Source organism: Crotalus tigris, unplaced genomic scaffold (genome assembly GCF_016545835.1).
Source record: "Crotalus tigris isolate CLP2741 ecotype Arizona unplaced genomic scaffold, ASM1654583v1 scf7180000020968.1038771, whole genome shotgun sequence".
NCBI classification, from domain to species: domain Eukaryota; kingdom Metazoa; phylum Chordata; class Lepidosauria; order Squamata; family Viperidae; genus Crotalus; species Crotalus tigris.
Genome location: NW_024098284.1, coordinates 626,534 through 650,706, shown reverse-complemented (window position 1 = coordinate 650,706; position 24,173 = coordinate 626,534). Strand labels below are relative to the sequence as shown.

Sequence of the window (24,173 nt, the reverse complement as noted above, 5' to 3'; positions counted from 1 at the left end):
CAGAGGTTCCTGGAGATAGAATAGAGCTGGAAGGGACCCTTGGAGGTCATCTAGTCCAACCCCCTGCTCAAGCAGGAGACCCTACACCATTTCAGACAAGTGGCTATCCAGTCTCTTCTTCAAAGGCTCCAGGGAGGGAGCACCCACAATTTCTGGAGGCAAGCAGTTCCACAGGTTGTCCTCACTCTCCTCCTTAGTTCCGGGTTGCTTCTCTCCTTGATGAGTTTCCCTCCGTTGCTTCTTGTCCTGCCTTCAGGGGCTTTGGAGAATAGCTTGACTCCCTCTTCTTTGGGGCAGCCCCTGAGATACTGGAAGGCTGCCATCATGTCCCCCCTCGTCCTTCTCTTCATGAAACTGGACATCCCCAATTACCGCAGCTGTTCTAACGGTCAGGAAATTCCTCCTTAGTTCTAGGTTGCTTCTCTCCTTGATGAGTTTCCATCCGTTGCTTCTCATCCTGCCTTCAGGTGCGTTGGAGAAGAGGTTGACCCCCTCCACCACCCTATCGGTCGGGGGGGGGGAGGGTCAGCCTATACATTTAATAAAGTAAATAAAAGAAATAAAATGATGCTAGGCTAAACGCAGGGGCGAGAGGCCTGCGTTTCTGCCACCACGGATTCCAGATTGAGTCTCGTAACAACGCCAGCCGGGGCCTAAGAAAAACAGGAACTGCTGGGGGGGCAACAGTTGGACGGAAGATCCTGATGGAAGGACTGAACCCCTAAATCTGCAGAGGCATCCTAAGATGTTAGGAAAGACCACCCCTCCCCCTTGCACTCCAGCGTTATAAGGCAGAGGCTGACCTGGAGAGCTAGGAAATGGTATAAGATCTCCTGCTTGAGCCGGGGGTTGGACTAGAAGACCTTTAGGGTCCCTTCCAGCTCTATCTTGAGCTGAAATTGAATTGAATTTGGATATGATGAACAGGTGGACCATTACCTGGCTTGAGGTCATAGGCGATCCACTTGGTTGGGGAGGTGATCACGGGGGGCGTTGATTTTTCCGGTGATCCTAGAAACAGAGTTTTTTTTTTTTTTTAAAAAAAATAAAGTCAACAAAAGAGGTGTGCGGGATTCATTTTTTTCGGTAGCCTCCACTATCTGTTCAGTCAGCGTTTCTCAACCTTGAGGAGGGGTAGACTTCACCTCCCAGAATTCCCTGGCACTCATGCGTTCCTTTTGATGTGTAAGCTCATTGTGGCTTGCTTATTCTCTTGTCATCCCTTCCTCTGCAGTCTCTCTGCTCTAGGGGTTGGGTTGTTTCCCAGTCAGATATCCAGGTGCTTTGCATTCCTTCTTCTATGCTACCATCTCTTCCACTTCTCCTTCTCCTCTTGGCTATTTCTTCTCTTTCATACCTCCAACTATTTCTCTGTTTCTCTCTTCCCTAGACGGCATTGCCTCTCATCCTCAACATCTGTCTGGAACCCTAACCCTCCACATCTCCCCAATTTCTTTGGGGCCTTCTCTATTTTAATCTTTAGGACAGTATTTCTCTCGACCTTAGCAGCTTAAGGTCGGTGGACTTCAACTGTCAGAATCCCTCAGCCAGAACGTGTGAACTTCATCACCCAGAGTCCCCAAGCCAACCTGTGTGGACCAATTCCCATAATTCCTTGCACTCCTGTTGATGTGTATCCCCATTGTGGCCTGCTTACTCTCTCTTTTTTTTTATTAAAAGTTTTACAATTTTACAATAATATCCCTCTCCCACTACCTCCCAACCCTCCCAAAAACCCTCCCCCCCTCTTCCCAGAGCTGAATACACAATTAACAAAAACTAAAAATACAAAGCATTTAAACTTAAGTAAACCTAAAACAAAAATTACATTAAAAAATCCAATATATATATATAATAAAAAAGTCCAATATATATATATAATAAAAAAATACTTATTGCCTTAAATTTTAAACTTTAAACATGAATTATTCAAAAGCTAAATAATATCTTTTAATATCATACTTATACTGTATAAAGTTTATCCATCTTTTCCACACCAAGAGGTAATTCTCTTGCGATTGATCTTTCAAATAAGCTGAAATTTTTGCCATTTCAGATAAATAAGAAACTTTAAAAAACCATTCCTCCAAAGTAGGCAAAAATTCCTGCTTCCAATATTGTCGTCTGCTTACTCTCTTGTCATCCCTTCCTCTGCAGTCTCTCCGCTCTAGGGGAATAGGAGGGGGAAAAAAACTGGCTGGGCTTACTAGGGGAATTCTTAAGAGTGAAAGTCCACCCATCTTCAAGCAGCCAATCTTGAGAAACACTGCTTTAGATCCAGCGGTTGAACACATCTGGGTACTGGATGAGTTAAAAGATGGGATGCACATCTTTCTGTGTCTCCGTTCACTGTTTCCTGGAGGCATCCATAGTTTTAGGCTGAACTCCAGGAATTCTAGTCAGTGGGCAGATCAGAAACCCTACAGCTCAACTCAGCTGAAGGACCACATCCAGCCACGTTCTCCTACCACTAGACCAGTGGTTCTCAACCTGTGGGTCGGGACCCCATTTGGGGTCAAACGACCATTTCATGGGGGTCGCCAAACAACGCAGTCCGCCATTTTTTTCCCCCTTTTCCTTAGCTGTGCTACTCCCTTTTATTCTATTGGCTTTTGAAAGCCAATAGAATAGCCTCTCTTGAATAGAGTCTAATTCTATTGACTTTCAAAAGCCAATAGGAATTGTCCAGGCTGTCTCTGCCCTGCTGAGCCCGCCAAAAGTCCCATTCTGCAAACGGTGCTGCACCAGTTGAGTAGTCCTCGACTTACGGCCGGTTGACTAGTCCTCGACTTACGACCGGTTGAGGGTCGCGGCATTAAAAAGGTTGAGAACCACTGCACTAGACTTTCCTGCCTCAGCACGTTCTCAACACGCCACCCTACACAACTGCAATCCAAAGAGGATAAGAACTGTCCAAATATCAAGGACCCTGAGGTTGCTGCAGGCTGTGCATCTTTGCTACTACAGGGAGCCTACGAAACAGGCTTGCAGAAAAACCAAAGCAGGGACCTCAGTGGAACATCAGACGTCAAATTTCCCAAGGTTGCCAGTTCTTTTATTGGTTTCTTGGCACCCGACCACGGGCAGAGAAGGGAGTTGACGGCCTTGAGGAAGAGTGGGGAGAACCGTTACCAAAGAGATGAGAAGGAAAAAATGTCGATGAAGTCAGGGAACAGGTGTGCGAATGTCTCCGACAGATGCCTCTCTAATTCATTTGGTTATAAAAATAATATAGATATATATATAAAATCCTGTTCTGTAAGCATCCATTCAAGGGGGCTGGATCGGCGCATCCGGGCTGAGTTTTTTTAAACTGCCTGATGCTAAATATTTCTGCAGGGCAGCTTAGCAACCGAGGATGCAAAGTTGCCACGACACCCCCAGACACAAGCAACTCTTCACAACTCCAGATGTGAAGGGAGCTGGAGGGCACCAGGATGGGGAAGCAGGCAGGGAGGCTGGCAACAAAGGCGTAGCGCAAATTGAATCAAGTCGGGATTTGAAAGCAGAGGAAAGCCAGAGGTTTTACTGGGTGTGCCTCGGGTGACTCACCATTAATTGTGTTACTGCAAAAAAAGTGGTCTACAACCGTCAGGATAACCCGGCCCATGTTCCTGACCCTGTCTGCTTTGCCCAGATAAGGGGAAGTTTAATTTCTGTGTCCAGATGTGATGTCCAACACCTCCCCTCTCTCCTCAATGCAACACAAAGCAAAGCATCTTTGCAAACCATGCCAGCAAAGGAGACACCCGTTAGAACACAACTTGCCAGCAGGCAAATCGCACACCCAGGAAAACACAACAGCTGTTGTCATGCTGTCAACAAGGTTCAAAGCATCGGTGATAGTTCGAGATCCTGGCTTATGGGTCACCGGTAGTTCCCAGTTTCCCCACCCGCTTCAGCCAATAAGAGGCAAAGAGTTTTCTTCTCCTAGTACTTAAAGCACCAGTTGAGAAGGCAGGGGGGTCATGAGTTCTAGTCCTGTCTGAAGCATGAATAGCAGAATAACACCATTGAAAGGGACCTTGGAGGTCCTCCAGTCAAACCTGCTGCCCAAGATCATGGAATCATAGAATCCTAGGGCTGGAAGGGACCTAGGAATTCAAGCAGCTGCCCAAGATCATAGAATCCTAAGGCTGGAAGGGACCTTGGAGGTCTTCCAGTCAAACCTGCTGCCCAAGATCATGGAATCATAGAATCCTAGGGCTGGAAGGGACCTTGGAGGTCAACTAGTTGCCCAAGATCATAGAATCCTAGGGCTGGAAGGGACCCTGGAGGTTTTCCAGTCAAACCTGCTGCCCAAGATCATGGAATCATAGAATCCCAGGGCTGGAAGGGACCTAGGTCAACCAGCTGCCCAAGATCATAGAATCCTAGGGCTGGAAGGGACCTTGGAAGTCTTCCAGTCAAACCTGCTGCCCAGGATCATGGAATCATAGAATACTAGGGCTGGAAGGGACCTTGGAGGTCAACTAGCTGCCCAAGATCATAGAATCCTAGGGCTGGAAGGGACCCTGGAGGTTTTCCAGTCAAACCTGCTGCCCAAGATCATGGAATCATAGAATCCCAGGGCTGGAAGGGACCTAGGTCAACCAGCTGCCCAAGATCATAGAATCCTAGGGCTGGAAGGGACCTTGAAAGTCTTCCAGTCAAACCTGCTGCCCAGGATCATGGAATCATAGAATACTAGGGCTGGAAGGGACCTTGGAGGTCAACTAGCTGCCCAAAATCATAGAATACTAGGACTGGAAGGGACCTTGGAGGTCAACCTGCTGCCCGAGATCATAGAATCCTAGGGCTGGAAGGGACCTTGGAGGTTTTCTAGCCCAGCCCAAAGGCAGAATAAGAATAAACAAACAATTGTGCCAGGAAAGACATTTAAAACTGCCCAGAGTCTCATTATAAGGGCGTCATAAAAAATTAATAAATGGATAAAAATTAAAGGTGGGAGACCAAGAACCTGCCTCCAGAAACTGTGAAGGCTCCAACAACAGAGGATTTTAAGAAGAGACTGGACAGCCCTTTGTCTGAAATGGTCTATCTAGGGTTTCCTGCCTGAGCAGGGCGTTGGACTAGATGACCTCCAAGGTCCCTTACAACTCTGTCATTTAGTTATTTGCTTCTAACGGTCATGTTATGGGAACCCCAGCCTCTCACTCTCGGGCTGGAGAGAAGCTGAGGCTGAACTGGAGCAAGGCTGAGCCTTAAGCAGTGGCTCCCTCACCCCCACCTCCACTTCCACCTCACCCCCCCCCCTTGCCTTTCCCCTGGATCAGGTGTCTCCAGTCTGGGCTTCCTGAGGATGGGTGGACTTCAACTCCCAGAATTCCCTAGCCTGATTTTTTTTCCTCCCATCCGCTAGAACGGAGAGAGATTGCAGAGGAAGGGATTGCAAGAGAATAAGGCCAGACTGAGGATACACATCAAAAAAGAATGCACTGCTGTCCAGGAATTCTGAGAGTTGAAGTTCACAAGTCTTAAAATGGCCAGGTTTGAAAACCCCTGTCCTACCCTTCTCCTTACCTACCACCTTGACTCTCATCGTCCGCGTCAGAGAAAAATCCCGGCTGTTTTCCCAGTAACTCGCCACGCAGGTATACTTGCCCTCGTATGCTTCATAGGTAATGGCAAAAGTGAGGTTGAGGCCATTGGGGATCCGATCAGGATAGTCATATTTCATGAGGTAGCAATCCTGGAACAGAGAGAGGATGGCGAACACACACAATACTAAATACTAAGTCTAGAAATAAAAGAAATCCTGGCTATTACATTTGAGATTCTAAGATACTGGAGAATTACTAGAAAAATAAGAATATGACTTCGTATTATTAATTGGTTGAGGCAGACGGTGAGAATCTTGTATAGATCAGGGGTGTATCTGGAACTTTAGACTGTGGGGGAACCGTGATAGAAATTGGGGTCATTGAAAATTTGGAAATGAAAAAGATTAAGTGTTAAATTTAAAATATGAATTGAAAAGTAATAAATTAAAAAAAAATTAGGTCATTGGCTGTCTAAAAGATGGAATGTTAAATTAATTAAGATATGTGCAAACTGAAGATTATTGATGAATGCTAGAAAGTTATCTTTGATTGATAGAATAAGAATTGTGTTGGTTTGAATATGAGACAGTATATATTAAGGGGGAAAGAGAGGGAATTAGTGGTCGTAATACTTCGAGATTTGTGTTGATGATATTTAAATGAAATGGAATTGTTGTACTCGGCTGCCAGGTTGCTTTTCAAATATGCAAGTGTAACATTAGAAAATTAATAAAAAATTAAAAATAAAAATAAAAAACCGAAGCAACTGATATATCAGATGAAGCAGGATAGGTAAAGACTGAACGGCAGCGTTCCCACGAAACAAGAAGCTTATATTCTGATTAAACCCTGATCAGTTTCATGTCGGCTAGCAGGAAGCGCGAAACTAAGTCGGGCCTCCAGATTCAAGCAACTACACAACTCTGTAACAACAGAATACAGGGAGTCCTCAACTTACAGCAACCACAGCAGAGCCTGGAATATCCATTGCTAAGCAAGACAGCTGTTAAGTGAGTTTTACTCCATTTTACAACCTTTCTTGTTAAGTGAATCACTGGGGTTCTGAAGTTAGCTACACAGCTGTTAAGTGAACCTCACTTCCTCACTGACTTGTCAGAAGGGCGCAAAAGGGATCAGGTGACCCCAGGGACGCTGCAACCGTCGTAAATATGAACCGGTCACCAAGCATCCAAATTTTGATCAAGTGACTGTGGGAATGCCGCAATGGTCGTTAAGCTTGGCAACTGGCATGTACTTGTGACAGTTGTAGTGTCCCACTCCCTGCTCAAGCAGGAGACCCTAGCCCAGGGGTAGGCAACCTTGGCTCTTTTATGACTTGTGGACTTCAACTCCCGGAATTCCTGAGCCAGCATGGGGGAACTATGGCCCCTTCATGACTTGTGGACTTCAACTCCCAGAATTCCTGAGCCAGCATGAGGGAAACTATGACCCCTTCGTGACTTGCGGACTTCAACTCCCAGAATTCCTCAGCCAGCATGGGGGAACTATGGCCCCTTCATGACTCGTGGACTTCAACTCCCAGAATTCCTCAGCCAACCTGGCTCAACTTGGAAACCTCTCCCTTTCCCCTCAGTATGGCTGGCTCAGGAATTCTGGGAGTTGAAGTCCACGAGTCATAAAGGGGCCATAGTTCCCTCATGCTGGCTCAGGAATTCTGGGAGTTGAAGTCCACGAGTCATAAAAGAGCCAAGGTTGCCTAGCCCTGCCCCAGACCACTCCAAACAAGTGGTTGTCCAGTCTCTTCTTGAAAACCTCCAGTGTCAGAGTACCCACAACTTCTGGTGGCAAGCAGTTCCACTGGTTAATTGTCCTCCCTGTCAGGAAGTTTCTCCTTAGTTCTAGGTTGCTTCTCTCCTTGATGAGTTTCCATCCATTGCTTCTCATCCTGCCTTGAGTTGCTTTGGACAATAGGCGGACCCCCCACACACACCTCCTTTCTCTGGGGCAGCCCCTTAGATCGATGCTGTCCTTGATGCTCTCCACCTAGCGTTGCCCCTCACATCCTCCTCAGTCTCTGGGGGGCCCTTGGAGAAAGAGGCTTTACGCCACTCCTGATAGAGTTTTATTAGCGGGATAAATGAGCTGTCATCTGGAAATTTATTTCCAGCGGGGATTTAGCTAATAGACGGTGGAGATTTGAATTTTAATGGACGATGCCCTTCAGCCTAACGAGTCTCCTGGGACGAAAGTAGGGATGGATCCAAAGATAAACAGCTTTCCACACCGACCCACCTAACAAAGTCTGGCTGAGCACCGGTGGGAGGAATACAGTTAGTCCCCCAACGTACGGCCACAACCCAGCTTAAAATGTCTCTTTGCTAAGCCAGACATCCCTCAAGTGAATTTTGCCCCGTTTTACGACCTTAAATGAATCACTGCAGCGGTTAAGTTAGTCCCAGGGTCCTTAAATAGCTCGCCACAAGGTCGCAAAAAGGGATCACGTGACACCCCCCCTCCGGGACACAATGTGACCGTCGTAAATACGAACCAGATGCCAAGCACCTGACTTTTGATCCTGTGACCGCGGGGGAGGCTGCAATGGTCGTAAGTGTGAAAAACTTAGTTGCTCTTCTCTGAATTTTTTCCAAACTCTCAACATCTTTTTTGTGATACGGTGACCAAAACTGGCTGCAGTATTCCAGGTGTGGCCTTACTGGGGCTTTATAAAGCGGTACTAATACTTCGCATGATCTTGATTCTATGGCTATGTTTATGCAACCTAGGATTGTTTTAGTTTTTTTGGCTGCTGCTGCACACAGCTGGCTCACGGTCAAGTGATCATCCACCAGGACTCCAAGGTCCCTCTCACAATCTATGGCAGTGGTTCTCAACGTTTTTAATGCCGAGACCCCCAACTGGTCCTAAGTCGAGGACTACTTAACCGGTTGTAAGTCAAGGACTACTCAACTGGGGCAGCACCGTTTGCAGAAGGGGACTTTTGACAGGCCCAGCAGGGCAGAGACAGCCTGGACAATTCCTATTGGCTTTGGAAAGCCAATAGAATTAGTCTCTATTCAAGAGAGTCTATTCTATTGGCTTTCAAAAGCCAATAGAATAAAAGGGAGGAGCACAGCTAAGGAAAAGGGGGGAAAAAATGGCAGACTGCGTTGTTTGGCGACCCCCGTGAAATGGTCGTTCAACCCCAAATGGGGTCCCGACCCACAGGTTGAGAACCGCTGATCTATGGGATCCTGAAGTGAACCCCTCTGCCCTCATTGACTTGGCTTGTCGGAAAACCAGCTAGGAAAGCCACTGGTGGAGCTCATCTGATGCTGCAACCATCGTCAACACCTTCCAGTTTTCCCAAATGCCCCAATTTTGAAAACATACTTTTAGGGGTTATTTTGACGGTCCTAAGTCCCAGGACTGCTCTTACGTCCTTTTATTTTTTCCCCAGTGCTGTTGTAACTTTGAACGATTGCTAAATAAATAGTCATTAAGTCAAGGACTACATATCCTCGGCTTTCTCTATCATTTCCCCCCCCCCTTCTGTGGACCCGAGATCGCGAAGGGACCCCCAGGCTGGTCATCCAGGCCCCCTGCCCCAAAACAGCTGTTTTAGGCAGCTCAAGGATTGTTTGAGCCTCTCTCTGAAGTTTAAATGTCCATCCACCCTGGGAAACATCACGGTGACAGCTGGATGCCTCGCTTTCTAATCTTATTACCCTTTTGGACTAATTGCTGCAGAGCCAGGCATGACCGTGGTGGCATTTAAGCCCAGCAAGTCTGTCAATCAATCAGTAGAATCGGCAACCTCTGACAGGGACCAGGTCTCACCTCTGCAACTGGTGGAAATGAAGTGTGTGTGTGTGTGGGGGGGTGTCAGAGGCAGGAAGTGACCTTCAGTTAACAGAAAGTGAGCATTGGATGAGCACTGAGCCCCCCACCCGCACCAGACCTGAGATGGCTCAGAGGACCCCCGAAGGCTTACAAAAGTCTCCAGCACTTAGAATTGAAACAGGGGTCTTCAAACTTGGCCCTTTTATGACTTGTGGAGTTCAATTCCCAGAATCCACCACCAAGCATTAGTTTACTCTCTTATAATCCCTTCCTCTGCAATCTCTCCGCTTTAGTAGGAGGAAAAAAACAACAGCCCAGGCATGGCTGGCTGAGGAATTCTGGGAGTTGAAGTCCACAAGTCATAAAAGGGCCAAGTTTGAAGACCCCTGAATTAAAACAAGTAAGGGTTTACATTTAGGCAAGAAAAAACAAATGTACAGGTATAGTATAGGGGGTACCTTGCTCAATAGTAGCAACTGTGAAAAGGATGTCGGAGTCCTAGTGGACAATCCCTTAAATAGGAGCCAGCAGTATGCTGCAGCTGCCAAAAAAGCCAACACAGTGCTGGGCTGCATTTACAGAGGGATATAATCAAGATCACGTGAAGCGTTAATACCACTTTACAAGGCCTTGGTAAGGCCACACTTGGAATACGGCATCCTGTTTTGGTCCCCACAATGTAAAAAAGATGTCGAGACTCTAGAAAGAGTGCAGAGAAGAGCAACAAAGATGATCAGGGGACTGGAGGCTAAAACATACAAGGAACAGTTGCTGGAATTGAGTATGTCTAGTTTAACGAAGAGAAGGACGAGGGGGGGGGACATGATAGCAGTCTTCCAGTATCTCAGGGGCTTCCCCAAAGAAGAGGCAGTCAAGCTACTCTCCAAAGCTCCTGAAGGCAAGACAAGAAGCAACGGATGGAAACTCATCAAATCTGGGGAAATTACCCCAAATTGAGCAAAAGTGTTTTTCCTTTGGCGAACAAAACAAAAATGCATCCCAAGAGGAATGTTTAAATTGACTTAAAGCTGGCCCGAGTTTCGTCCCATTTTACGAGTCTGCTTGCCACAGTTAAGTGAATCACTGCAGGTGTTAAGTTAGTGAACACCACACAATAACAGAGCTGGAACGGACCTCCGAGGTCATCTAGTCCAACCCCATACGCCATTTCAGACAAATGGCTGTCCAATCTCTTCTTAAAAACTTCCAGTGATGGAGTATAGTGAATCCGGATTCCCCATTGACTTTGCTTGTCAAGAGGTCGCAAAAAGGGATCACGTGACCCTGGGATGTTGCAACCGTCGTAAGTACACGCCAGTTGCAAAACGTCCGAATTTTGATCACGTGACCACGGGGACGCTGCAAAAGTCGTTAATCTGAAAAACGGTCATGTCCCCTTTTCAGTGAAATTGTAACTCCGAACGGACACTAAACGAGCAGTTGTAAGTCAAGGACTGTCCCATGGGTTCCCTATTACGCCCCTGCCAAACGTAAAGACTTACGACTGGTCCTTGCAGTTTATTAAAACTTTCTGATAAGCAATTTGTGATAAATGAAGGGGGGAAAATTGGGAAGCCCTCCATGCAGACCCCAACCCACCCAGGAACCCTCACCCCACTGGAGACCGCGGGGCAGGCATGGAAAAAAAAAACCAGAAAATTGGGGAAAAAAACAGCTTCCACCCCCTTTTTTCCCTCAAAACTGTTTGGAAAAAACATGGGAAAAATACTTGTTTTCCCCCCCAATTTTTCCAGAGTTTTTTTCCCAGTCCTTCCCATCTCTACAGCTTTCCAAAGCTGTTTGGAAAAAAAAAATGGGAAAAATATCTGTTTTTTCCCCCAATTTTTCCATTCTTTTCCCAGCCCTTCCCATCTCTACAGCTTTCCAAAGCTGTTTGGAAAAAAAAAATGGGAAAAATACCTGTATTTTCCCCCAATTTTTCCAGTTTTTTTTTTCCCAGCCCTTCCCATCTCTACAGCTTTCCAAAGCTGTTTGAAAACAAAAATGGGAAAAATACCTGTTTCCCCCCTCCCCCCAATTTTTCCAGGTTTTTTCCCCCCAGCCCTTCCCATCTCTACAGCTTTCCAAAGCTGTTTGGAAAAAAAAATGGGAAAAATACCTGTTTCCCCCCCCCCAATTTTTCCAGGTTTTTTTCCCCCAGCCCTTCCCATCTCTACAGCTTTCCAAAGCTGTTTGGAAAAAAAAAATGGGAAAAATATCTGTTTTTTCCCCCAATTTTTCCATTCTTTTCCCAGCCCTTCCCATCTCTACAGTTTTCCAAAGCTGTTTGAAAAAAAAAATGGGAAAAATACCTGTTCCCCCCCCCCCCATTTTTCCAGGTTTTTTCCCCCCAGCCCTTCCCATCTTTACAGCTTTCCAAAGCCGTTTGGAAAAAAAAAAATGGGAAAAATACCTGTATTTTCCCCCAATTTTTCCAGGGTTTTTCCCCCAGCCCTTCCCATCTCTGCCTCCATCTTGCAAACGCTGCCCCCCAGGTGGCCGAGGGGGTGTGGTCTCCTCCCATGCCAAGGGAGATCACCGGATTCCTCTCCACTCACCTTGTACCACCGGACCTGGGGCTCAATGCCAGCTGGAAGAAAGCTCTCCACCTCCGGGCAGGTGAGGTTCTGCTTGACCGCGTCGAAGTACATGAGCACCGTTTCTGGCTTGACCGCTTCGCTGAGGCAGGAGCCGGGGTCCTTGCTGACCACCTCCAGGGGGACGGCAATTTTGCTGCAGTAGCTGGCGTTCCTGCGAGCAAAAGGGAAGACCACCCCAAAGGCCAAAGGGACACGATGGTAAACAGTTCCAGGCCAAGTGGAAGACTGAAAAATAGCACCCTGGGAAGCCTGCGGAACTCCAGGCCACAAGATCCCGCCGAGGGAAACGAGCAGAAAGGGGTTTACAAGATGCAACCTCCAGAGGGAGGTAGACTGACAAACACACACCCACACATCAACGCACATTAATCCCTTTCGAAGTGAACCCCCCTTCTAGCGGGCGAGAGAAAAGGATGGGAAATAGGAAGTCCACAAAATTTCACGCAGGAACGAAGAAAACGAACCAAGGAACGGATTTAAATTTCAACCGGCACTCCTCGCTCCCTTTCTCTCCTTCCGCACGACAGGTGCTCCTCAACGTACGGCAAATTCGTTCAGTGCCCGTTTCAAAGTCACGGCAGAAGTGATTTACGGCCAGTCCTCGCTCTTACGACCGCCACAGCGCTCCTGCGGTCACCCGATCAAAAATTCACATGCTTAGCAAAATTGGCGTCTAATTTAAGATGGCGTCAGCGGCCTGGAGTCACGTAATCCCCTTTGGCGACCTTCTGACGCACAGTCAATGGGGGGGGAACAACTTCCCTTTTTTCAATGCTGTTGTGACTTCAAAGAGTCACTAAACAAACTGTCGTAAGTAGAGGACTTCCTGGATTACACTATAAGCCTCCCAATATCCCTCACGGCAGGGGATGGATGGCTTACAAACTGAATGAATGAATGAACAAATAAATACATACCGTAAATGCCGGCGTATAAGGCGACTTCCACGCGCGCTGAAATCGGTGCCAAAGACGGGGGTCGTCTTATACGCCGAGTCGTCTTATACGCTGGAAATACTGGTAGTGTCCGGTGTATAAGATGACATTCTAGGAATGCGGCCCGGCTATAAAGACGGGTCGTCTTATACGCTGGGTTGCCTTGTACGCCGGCATTTACGGTAAATAATAACCCATTCACAAGCATTCCTCTTACATTTTATCCAAAAAAAGGGGACATCACACAGCCTTGAACGGTTATAAAGAACGGTTGCAGGAATTGGGTCTACTTTAATCTCTAGTTTAATGAAAAGAAGGATGGGGGGGGGACAGCATAGCAGCCTTCCAATATTTCAAGTGGCTGCCACAAAGAAGAGGGGGGGGGGTATCAATTTATTTTCCAAAGCTCCTGAAGGGCAGGATGAGAAGCCACGGATGGAAAGAAGGAGAGAAGCAACTTGGAACTAAGGAAGAATTTCCTAACAGTGAAGAACAATTAACCAGTGGAACTCCTTGCCTCCAGAAGTTGTGGGTGCTCCAACACTGGAGGTTTTTTTTTTTTTAAAGAAAGTCCTTTGGGATTGGGCGGCATATAAATATTGAAAATAAATAAATAATAAAAATAAAAGTCATCCGACTAGGATGGTATATAACAGTGGTGGCGAACCTATGGCACGGGTGCCAGAGGTGGCACTCAGAGCCCTCTCTGTGGGCACGCGCGCCGTCGCCCCAGTCCTAGGCCTTCAGCTGGGTTTTATAAAACCTTTTTCCTTTAGGCCTCCGCCGCCATGTGCAAAAAAAAAAAAAAAAAAGAAGGTTCAATCAGTCAATTTCAACTTCTCACGGAAAAAAAAAGATCTTGCAAAGTTGAAATTGATTGATTGAACTTTTTAGCCCCACCCAATCTGCTGTTACCACTGCAACCACACCCACCCAATGGGCCACGCCCACCCACTGGGCCACACCCACCTGGCACTCGATGATGCATAAGTGGGTTTTGGGTTACAGTTTGGGCACTCGGTCTCTAAAAGGTTCCCCATCACTGATATGTAAGGTCTCCTGCCGGAGCAGGGGGTTGGACTAGATGACCTCCAAGGTCCCTTCCAACTCCGTTATTCTATTCTTCAAGCCAAAATGGAGTCAAGAACAATTCATCAGTGCTTGCCACCAGAAATCGTGGGCGCTCCATCCCTGGAGGCTTTTAAGAAGAGACTGGACAGCCATTTGACTGGGATGGAATACAGTCTCCTGCTTGAGCAGGGGGTTGGACTAGAAGACCTCCAAGGTCCCTTCTAGCCCACAGGATTCAGCCATCTTAAAGCAGGCTGGCTGGGGAATTCTAGGGGTTAAATCAGAGGGGGATCCAACCTGGAACTAACTTCCTGACAGGGAGGACAATGAACCAGTGGAACTGCTTGCCTCCAGAAATTGTGGGTGCTTCATCACTGGTGGTTTTCAAGAAGATACTGGACAACTATTTGTCCACAGTGGAATAGGGTCTCCTGCTTAAGCAGGGGGTTAGACTAGATGACCTCTAAGGTCCCTTCCAACTCTGTTATTTTGTGAATAATTTTATTGCCTGCTTGGTGTCAAATCATTGGCAGTTCATTTTCAGGTCTGCTTACACACACACACACACACACACACACACACACACACACACACACCGCTTCTTCTCTAGACTTGTTGCCCTCTGCAATCAAATCCCAAATTTCCCATCGTTCCAACCGAGGAATGTTACACCTAGAATGTTTCCCATTGTGGTGGCACGGGCACAACCTTAAATAAATCAAACATCCCCTCCCAATAAACCACCCACCTCCCCATTTTATTATTTACCCCAATTCCACCATCTAACTTGCAGTATTTTTTTTTCAATCTTCTCGTCGCTTTTATGACTTCTTTTAATCAATGTTTTTTTTTTCCCCCTGGGCACTCAAATTTATTGCGTTCATTTCAGTTCCACTCTTTGACAATTCATTTCCATATAAATATTCCTTCCAGCTGTTTCCTCGCATCGGTTCAGTCCCTGGCCTTATTCCTGTCTTGAATTTCCCCTTCTCTCGGCTGTGTTGGAGACTCTGGCCATCACCCATCTTGCTCCCTTTCTAATCCGGTTTGACTCCCCTTTGCGTTGTTTCTGCTTATAAAACCCACCCAGCTCAGAGAGCACCAAGGACCCCACAGTCGTCGTCCTCCTCCTCCTCCTCCTCCTTGCTTCAAATCTTTCTCCCTTCTAGCACTGATGGTGTTCCCTAGCTGGGTCATGAAATGTCTGCAAGAAAATAGCCAAGTTCAGACAGCACACAGAACCCCACAACTCTCCTCCTCCCCCCTCCTCTTCCTTCTCCCCCCCCACTTGGAAACCTACTTCCTCATAACACTGATGATGTTACCTAGTTGGGTCATGAAACGTCTGCAAGAAAACCACCCAGCTCAGAGAGCACCAAGGACCCCACAATCCTTTTTTTTTCTTTCTTTCTTTCTTTCTTTCTTTCTTTCTTTCTTTCTTTCTTTCTTTCTCTTTCCTTTTCTTTCTTTTTCTTTCTCTTTCTTTCTTTCTCTTCTCCTCCTCCTCCTCCTTTCTGCACACCCCTCTAGCACTGATAATGTTCCCTAGTTAGGTCATGAAACATCTGCAAGAAAACCATCCAGCTCAGAGAGCACCAAGGATCCCACAGTTCTCCTCCTCCTCCTCTCCATGAATCCTCCTCCCTTCTAGCACTGATGATGTTCCTTAGCTGGGTCAAGAAACGTCTGCAAGAAAACCACCCAGCTCAGAGAGGACCCCCAATAGTCCTCCCCCTCTTCCTCCTCCTCCTCCTCCCTCCCTCCCTCCCTTGGAAACTCACTTCCTCATAACACTGATGATGATGTTGGGGGTCATGAAACTAGAAAGCCACCAAGCTGAGAGAGCACCAAGGACCCCACAGTCCTCCCCCTTCTCCTCCTCCTCCTCCTCCTCATAAACTCCACACCTTCTAGCACTGATGATGTTCCCTAGTTGGGTCATGAAACGTCTGCAAGAAAACCACCCAGCTCAGAGAGCCCCAAGGATCCCCCAGTCTTCCCCCTCCCTCCTTCCTCCCTCCCCCCCTTGGAAACCCACCTCCTCATAACACTGATGATGATGTTGGGGTCATGAAACTAGAAAGCCACCCAAGGACCCCCCATTTCCACCTTGAGCCGCAACTATTCTCCTTTACTGAGCAACTGCCTCGAAGCCACTGTGGGGAGCAGCCCCCCCCGCCCCCTGCCCCCCAGCAAGCCCGAGAGGGGAGGCTCGTCCAGCGTACCTGAGCATGCAGGTGTAGTTCCCCGTGTCGTTCAGCAGCGCCGGGCGGAACCACAGCATGTCCTTCTCCTTGCTGATGTGGTTGTCGGGGTGGCGGAAGTTGATGGGCTCCTCCAGGTCCTGGCCCAGCCCGATCCGGTACCAGATGAGGGTCAGGCCGGCCGCGTGGGCCGTGCTGTAGTTGTGCTTCACAAAAGCCACAAAGAGCGGGCACTTGATCTTGGCCGGCTCCCCGCTGTAGACCGGCTTGTGCTTCATGGTGTCGACCCCCCAGTCGTCGCAGCGCTCTGAAAGAGCGCCCCCCCAGCCCCGAAAAAAAGAGGATTAGATGCAGGTCATTTGCTTCAGACCCCTGCTCCTTCCTGGTTCCAGAGAGGCCGATCCATCCCCAGAATTCTCACAAAGATCCTGCAGGCTGGGGCATTATGGGAACTGAAGTCCATTTGTGGAAAATTGTCTATGGAGATTCTCCGTCACCCAGATCATAGTTATCCCAAAGATGCTTCTTCATGAGGCAACTGGACCTTCCTCCCTCCCTCCCTCCCTCCCTCCCTCCCTCCATTCCTCCCTCTCTCGTTCCCTTTTTCCTTCTCCTTCCTTCCTTCCTTCCTTCCTTCCTTCCTTCCTTCCTTCCTTCCTACCTACCTTCCTTCCTTCCTTTCCTTCTTCCATGCCTTGTTTCCTATCTCTCCTTCATTCCTTCTGTCTATGGAGATTTTCCGTCATTCAGGTCATAGTTATCCCAAAGATGCTTCTTCATGAGGCAACTGGACCTTCCTTCCTTCCTCCCTCCCTCCCTTCCTTCCTTCCCTTCCCTTCCCTTCCCTTTCCTTTCCTTTCCTTTCCTTTCCTTTCCTTTCCTTCCCTTCATCCATCCCTTCTTTGTTTCCTATCTCTCCTTCCTTCTGTCTATGGAGATTCTCTGTCATCCAGGTCATAGTTATCCCAAAGGACAGGCAACTGGACTTTCTTGTTCTTTCTTTGAAGACGTTTCGCTTCTCCTCCCAGGAGCTTCTTCAGCTCTGACTGGATGGTGAGGAAATGGAAGGATTTATACTCTTTGTAGACAGCTGGTCCTTCGCCTTCTTTTAGAGAGTCCTTGAGGCCACTTGGAAGTTTGCCTGTGTCCAGGTGGCCTCAATGACTCCCTAAAAGAAGAGGGAGTCGAGCTATTCCCCAAAACACCTGAAGGCAGAAGCAACGGATGGAGACTCATCAAGGAGAGAAGCAACCTGGAACTAAGGAGAAACTTCCTGAAAGTTAGAACAATTAACCAGTGGAACCACCTGCCTCCAGAAGCGGTGAATGCTCCAACACTGGAAGGTTTTAAGAAGAGACTGGACAGCCATTTGTCCGAAATGGTGTAGGGTTTCCTGCCTGAGCAGGGGTTGGACTAGATGACCTCCAACGTCCCTACCAACTCTGATTCTATTCTATTCTATTCTATTCTACATTCTATTCTATATTCTATTTTCTACTCTATTTTACTCTATTCTATTCTATATTCTACATTCCACATTCTATTCTAATATATTCTATTCTATATTCTATTTTCTATTCTATTCTATTCTATTCTATTCTATTCTATTCTATTCTATTCTATTCTATTCCATTCTATTCTATTCTATTCTATTCCATTCCATTCCTTTCTATTCTATTCTATTCCTGTCCGTTAAATCATGTGGAGTCAAATGAAATTTGAACTACAATATCCGTACATCTCAGCTGGCGGCGAGCAAATGGAGCCCCTTTTGCTCGTCCTTCCCTCTGAGCTGCAAGCTACATTAAGAGGAGTGCAAGATGGGTTCTCTTGGCCCGGCCCCTTTGGGCAACCCTCCCATTTCCCAAAAGCCAGCCTTCTGTTCCCCCTTAACGACAGCTCTCGCTAATTGTCCTTCTGTGCTCCTGGATTCCACAGCAACCTTTTTGACAATTCTCCAGGCACGATGGTATCCATATATCTTTCCATTTCCCCTTTAATCTCCTCTTTATCAGTTTTTTGCTTCCCCCTTTTTAATCTCCTCTCTATCAGCTTCAAAGAAAAGTTCTCTTCGGGAGCCAAAATCTACTGTAATGCTAGAGAGATTCCTGACCATTTTCCAATTAGATAAATTAAATTTCCTCGCAGCTTCCAGTCGTTTCAGGAACATGTCTTCCTTGCATTGTATCCTGGGCAACGGTTCAAATCCCTGTTTCTCTGCCTCAGCAACTTTAAAGAGGGGTGGGCTTCAACTCCCAGAATACCCCAGCTGGCACGGTTTGACGTTTCCCAAGACTATCATAAAGCAACTGAGATGATTAGGGAACTGGAGGCTAAAACATACAGAATTGGGTCTGTCTAGTTTAATGAAAAGAAGGACCAGGAGGGACATGATAGCAGCCTTCTAATATTTGGGGTGGGGGCTGTCATAGAGAAGAGGGGGGTTAATTTATTTTCCAAAACACCAGAAGGGGAGACAAGAAACTAACCAAGGAGAGAAGCAACCTGGAACGAAGAAAAAAATTCCTGAGAATGAGAACAATTAACCAGTGGAACGGAAGTTGCCTTCAGTTGCTCCATCACAGTCTCTTTTAAGAAGGGACTGGACAGCCATTTGTCTGAAATGGTCCAGGGTTTCCTGCCTGAGCAGGGGGTTGGACTAGATGACCTCCAAGGTCCCTTCCAACTCTGTTATTCTATATTCTCGTGAAAAGAAGGACTGGGGATGACATGATAGTAGTCTTCCAATATCTGAGGGGTTGCCACAAAGAAGAGTGGGTCCACCTATTCTCCAAAGCACCAGACGACAAGAAACAACGGGTGGAAACTCATCAAGGAGAGAAGCCACTTGGAACTAAGGAGGAATTTCCTGACAGTGAGAGCAATCAACCAGTGCAGGGGTAGGCGACCTGGGCTTTTTTATGACTTGCGGACTTCAACTCCCAGAATTCCTCAGCCAGCATGGGGGAACTATGGCCCCCTCTTGACTTTCCCAGAATTCCTGAGCCAGCATGGGGGAACTATGGCCCCTTCATGACTGATGGACTTCAACTCCCAGAATTCCTCAGCCAGCATGGGGGAACTATGGCCCCCTCATGACTCGCAGACTATAACTCCCAGAATTCCTCAGCCAGCATGGGGGAACTATGGCCCCCTCAGGACTTGTGGACTTCAACTCCCAGAATTCCTGAGCCAGCATGAGGGAACTATGGCCCCCTCATGACTCATGGACTTCAACTCCCAGAATTCCTGAGCCAGCATGAGGGAACTATGGCTCCTTCATGACTGGTGGACTTCAACTCCCAGAATTCCTCAGCCAGCATGGCTCAGCTTGGAAACCTCTCCCTTTCCCCTCAGCATGGCTGGCTCAGGAATTCTGGGAGTTGAAGTCCACGAGTCATAAAAGAGCCAAGGTTGCCCACCCTGAACCAGTGGAACGGAAGTTGCCTCCAGAAGTTGTGGAGGCTCCATCACTGGAGGTTTTCAAGAAGAGACTGGTCTCAGATCTCCTGCTCAAGCAAGGGGGCTGGACTAAAAGACCTCCCTTCCAGCTCTGTGACTCTGTTATGCTGTGTGAGTTGCCATGACACCCGTGTGAAACAGGATGCTCGGTTTGCTCACTGCGGCAGATGCAGAAGTTCCTGGAAGCAGAGAGGCAGTTTTGAGCAAGAAAGAAGACCGTCATTGGCAGGGACAGCTTTTCCAGAAAAGTAGCTTTAATCAAAATTGGGATGAAGACCTTGTGGTCCCCCTGCAGATAAAGGAACTAGAATAGACTAGAAGTAGAACAGAACAGAACAGAATAGAATATGGAATGAATAGAATAGAATGGAATGGAATGGAATGGAATGGAACATAATAGAATAGAGAAAAGGAATAGAATAGAATGGAATGGAATGGAACAGAACAGAACGGAACAGAACAGAAGAGAATAAATATGGAGTGGAATGGAATAGAATAGAATATGAAAATGAATAGAATAGAATAGAATAGAATAGAATAGGAATAGGAATAGGAATAGAAAAAAGGATTAGAATAGAATAGAATAGAATAGGAATAGGAATAGAAAAAAGGATTAGAATAGAATAGAATAGAATAGAATAGAATAGAATAGAATAGAATAGAATAGAATAGAATAGAATAGGAGCCGGAAGGGACCTTGAAGGCTTTTAGCCCAGCCCTCTGCTCAAGGAGGAGAACCTATACCATCTCAGACAGGTGAATGTCCAGTCTCTTTTTAAAAATCTCCAGTGATGGAGCGCCCACCATGATTTCTAGTGGCAAGCTGTTCCACTGGTTGATTGTCCTCACTGTCAGGAAGTTTCTCCTTAATTCCAGGTTGCTTCTCTCTTTGGTCAGTTTCCCTCCATTGTTTCTCTTGCTTTGGAGAATAGCTTGACTCCCTCTTCTTTGTGGCAGCCCCTCAAATACTGGAACTCTGCTATCATGTTCTCCCCCATTTCTTCTTTTCTTTAGACCAGCCAAACCCAAGTCCCGCAGCCCTTCTTCGTATGTTTTAGCCTCCAGGCCTTGGATCATCTTAGTTGCTCTTCTCTGCCCTTTTTCCAAACTCTCAACATCTTTTTTTGTGACATGGTGACCCAAACTGGCTGCAGTATTCCAGGTGTGGCCTCACTGGGGTTTTATAAAGCGGTACTAAAACTTTGCGTGATCTTGATTTTATCCATCACTCTCTGACAGATTTCTTCTCCGCAACCTCCAAAGCTTTTCCCAGGATGAAAAAGTGGATCAAGAGCAATTTGGGCAGAGATTGTGAGAGGCAGCATCCTCTCAATACAGGCAGTCCTTGCTTAGCGACCAAAATCAGCAAAGCAGTCGCTAAGTGGGAAACCAGGTTGATTTTTCCGCTTTCTGGCTCACAACCGACAAAACTACACACCATCCCTTTAGTGACTATTACGAGAGTCCTGGGAAAAGTGACTAACACGTAGTCCTCACACTTACGATTGTGGCAGCTTTCCCCGTGGCCATGTGAGCTAAATGTGGGCGCTTGGCCACCAGCATGTGATCACCTTTTGTGAGCTTCCCAGCTGGCTTCAAACAAGCAAAGTCAAAAGGGAGAAGCTGGATTCGTTTAACGACCACATGATTCACTTAATGACTGCAATGCTTAACTTAACAACCAAGGATGGTGTCCAAGTGGTGTTCTGGTTATTTTGGGATTGCACCCTATTGCTCTTGGTCCTACCCTTGCAGGAGCATCACCATCATCATCATCATTATTAAAATTGAATGAGGTAGTCCTCGACTGTATGACTGTAACTGAGCCCAAAATTTAGGTTGCTAAGTAAAACATTCGCTGAGTGAGTTTTGCCCCATTTTACGACTTTTCATGTCACGGTTTTTAAGCAAACTGCTGCAGTTGTTAAGCTAGTCACTTAACAAAATTACAGCAGCAAAGTTATTGATAGGTCAATATTGGAAGAAGGATTCATTGCCTGCTATAGAAGAATGGACATTTAAGGTTTCTAACTTAGCAGAAATGGCTAAAATTTCTGCTTATTTAAAGGATCATACACAAGAAAGATGGTATGGAGAAGATGGATAGATTATATTAAGATTAAATATGGAACTGAAAAGTTCCATTTATTTTATGATTAAATAATATTATTAATATTTAAATTAAATTTTTTTTTATTATATAACAATTGATTATAAACTGATTTGTTTATGATATGTTATTAAGGTTTAAAGGGAGTTAAGGTTTAAGTATGATTTTATTGTTGTATAAGTTGTTAAACTTGTTTAGCTTATGATTAATATATTTGTTAACTTAATTAGATTATGTTTAATATGTTTGAAATACCCTGTATTTGGCTCTGGGAAGTCGGGGGGTGGAGGTTGGGGGGGAGAGTAAATGGGTTTATTTTGTAATTTTCAATAAAACTTTTTAAATAAATAAAAAAAAAGCTAGTCACACGGTCGTTAAGCGAATCTGACTTCCCCCTTGACTTTGCTTGTCAGAAGGTCGCAAAAGTGGATCACGGGACCTCAGGAGACTCTGCGACCGTCATAACTATGAGTCAGTTGCCTCACGTCTGAATTTTGATCCCATGATCACAGGAACGCGGCAACAGTCGTAAGTGTGAAAAATGGCCGTCAGTCCCTTCCCCCCCCCCGTCGTTTCAAACGGTCACTAAATGAGCTGTTGTTAAGCTGTACAGCCTCCCATTTCGCACACGTGACTCTAGGCCGGTAGTACCACTGGAGGGGGGGGGCTCACTCACCGGAGGTGCTGAGCAGCAGGCCGGGAGCCCGGAGGCAGAGAGCGACCAGGACGACATGGTGGGGCCTCATCCTGCAGAGGAGACAAGAAGAGAGAGGGAGGCGGAGTGAGGGCAGAGTGCCCTTCGTTTCCCTTCTGGGCTCCGTGGAGAGCAAACATCACCCGCCGACTTGGGGTCCCCTGCAATGCCAGCCACAGGGGCCCCCTATGGAGGAGAACTGGGGGAGGAGGAGGAGGAAAGAGAAGGAAGGAGGAGGAGGAGGAGGAGGAGGAGGAGATAGAGGAGGAGAAGGAAGATGAAAAGGAGAAGGAGGAGGAGGAATGATAGTGGAGGAGGAGAAGAGGAAGGAGAAGATAGACATGGAAGGTGAAAAGGAAAAGGCGAGGAGGAGGAGAGGAAGGAGAAGGAAGATGAAAAGGAGAGAGGAGGAGGAATGATGGTGCAGGAGAAGGAGAGGAAGGAGAAGGAAGGAGGAGATAGACATGGAGGAGAAGGAAGGTGAAAGGAAAAGGCGAGAAGGAGGAGGAGGAGGAGGAGAGGAAGGAGAAGGAAGATGAAAAGGAGAGAGGAGGAGGAATGATGGTGGAGGAGAAGGAGAGGAAGGAGAAGGAAGGAGGAGGAGATAGACATGGAGGAGAAGGAAGGTGAAAGGAAAAGGCGAGAAGGAGGAGGAGGAGGAGGAGGAGAGGAAGGAGAAGGAAGATGAAAAGGAGAGAGGAGGAGGAATGATGGTGGAGGAGAAGGAGAGGAAGGAGAAGGAAGGAGGAGGAATGATGGTGGAGGAGAAGGAGAGGAAGGAGAAGGAAGGAGGAGGAGATAGACATGGAGGAGAAGGAAGGTGAAAGGAAAAGGCGAGAAGGAGGAGGAGGAGGAGGAGGAGAGGAAGGAGAAGGAAGATGAAAAGGAGAGAGGAGGAGGAATGATGGTGGAGGAGAAGGAGAGGAAGGAGAAGGAAGGAGGAAGAGATAGACATGGAGGAGAAGGAAGGTGAAAAGGAAAAGGCGAGGAGGAGGAGGAGGAGGAAGAGAGGAAGGAGAAGGAAGCAGGAGGAGATAGAGAGAGGAGAAGGAAGATGAAAAGGAGAGAGGAAGAGGAGGAATAATGGTGGAGGAGGAGGAGAAGGAGAAGGAAGGAGGAGGAGATAGAGAAGGAGGAGAAGGAAGATGAAAAAGAAAAGGAGAGAAGGACAGCAGCAGGAGGAGGAATGATGGTGGAGCAGGAGGAGAAGGAAGGAGGAGCGGATAGACAAGAAGGAAGAAAAGGAAAAGGAGAGGAGGAGAGGAGGAAGAGGAGGAGGAGGAGAAGAGGAAGGAGAAGGAAGGGGAGGAGATGGAAGGTGAAAAGGAAAAGAAGAGAAGGAGAGGAGGAAGAAGAAGAGGAGGAGAGGAAGGAGAAGGAAGGAGTAGGAGATAGACGAGGAGAAGAAAAGGAAAAGGAGAGAAGGAGAGGAGGAGGAGGAATGATGGTGATGGAGAAGAGGAAGGAGACATGGAGGAGAAGGAAGATGAAAAGGAAAAGGAGAGAAGGACAAGAGGAGGAGGAGGAAGAGGAGGAGGAGGAGGAGGAAGAATCATTTTAGGAAACCCTTCCTCCTCAACCCTTCCCAGACTTTGCAGCCAGGGCCTGATTGCCTCCCCCCCACCACCCTTCCTCCTCATTTCTCTTCCTGGGGAGACTTTCACCCAGATCCCCACCGCCTCCTTAGCCAAGCCTAGCATCACCTTCAACCCCCCAACACATACCACCCCCCCAGCCAAAGAAAAAGACCCCC

General features: G+C 47.1%; 1 protein-coding gene across 5 annotated transcripts in view; it reads right to left on the bottom strand.

Annotated features, from left to right (window-relative positions):
* The window catches only part of LOC120319821 (interleukin 1 receptor accessory protein), a 90,362-nt gene that overhangs the window by 25,777 nt on the left and 40,412 nt on the right, over positions 1–24,173 (bottom strand). For 4 of the 5 annotated variants that reach the window (XM_039369085.1, XM_039369086.1, XM_039369082.1 and 1 more), the window contains 5 exons: positions 22,403–22,473; positions 16,176–16,461; positions 11,903–12,095; positions 5,524–5,692; positions 940–1,011 (listed from right to left, as the gene is read on the bottom strand). In XM_039369085.1, the coding sequence (XP_039225019.1) occupies positions 940–1,011; positions 5,524–5,692; positions 11,903–12,095; positions 16,176–16,461; positions 22,403–22,472 (790 nt within the window). In that variant the 5' untranslated portion in view covers position 22,473. The remainder of the gene's footprint in view (positions 1–939; positions 1,012–5,523; positions 5,693–11,902; positions 12,096–16,175; positions 16,462–22,402; positions 22,474–24,173) is intronic. The other variant, XM_039369084.1, reaches the window with a different exon arrangement.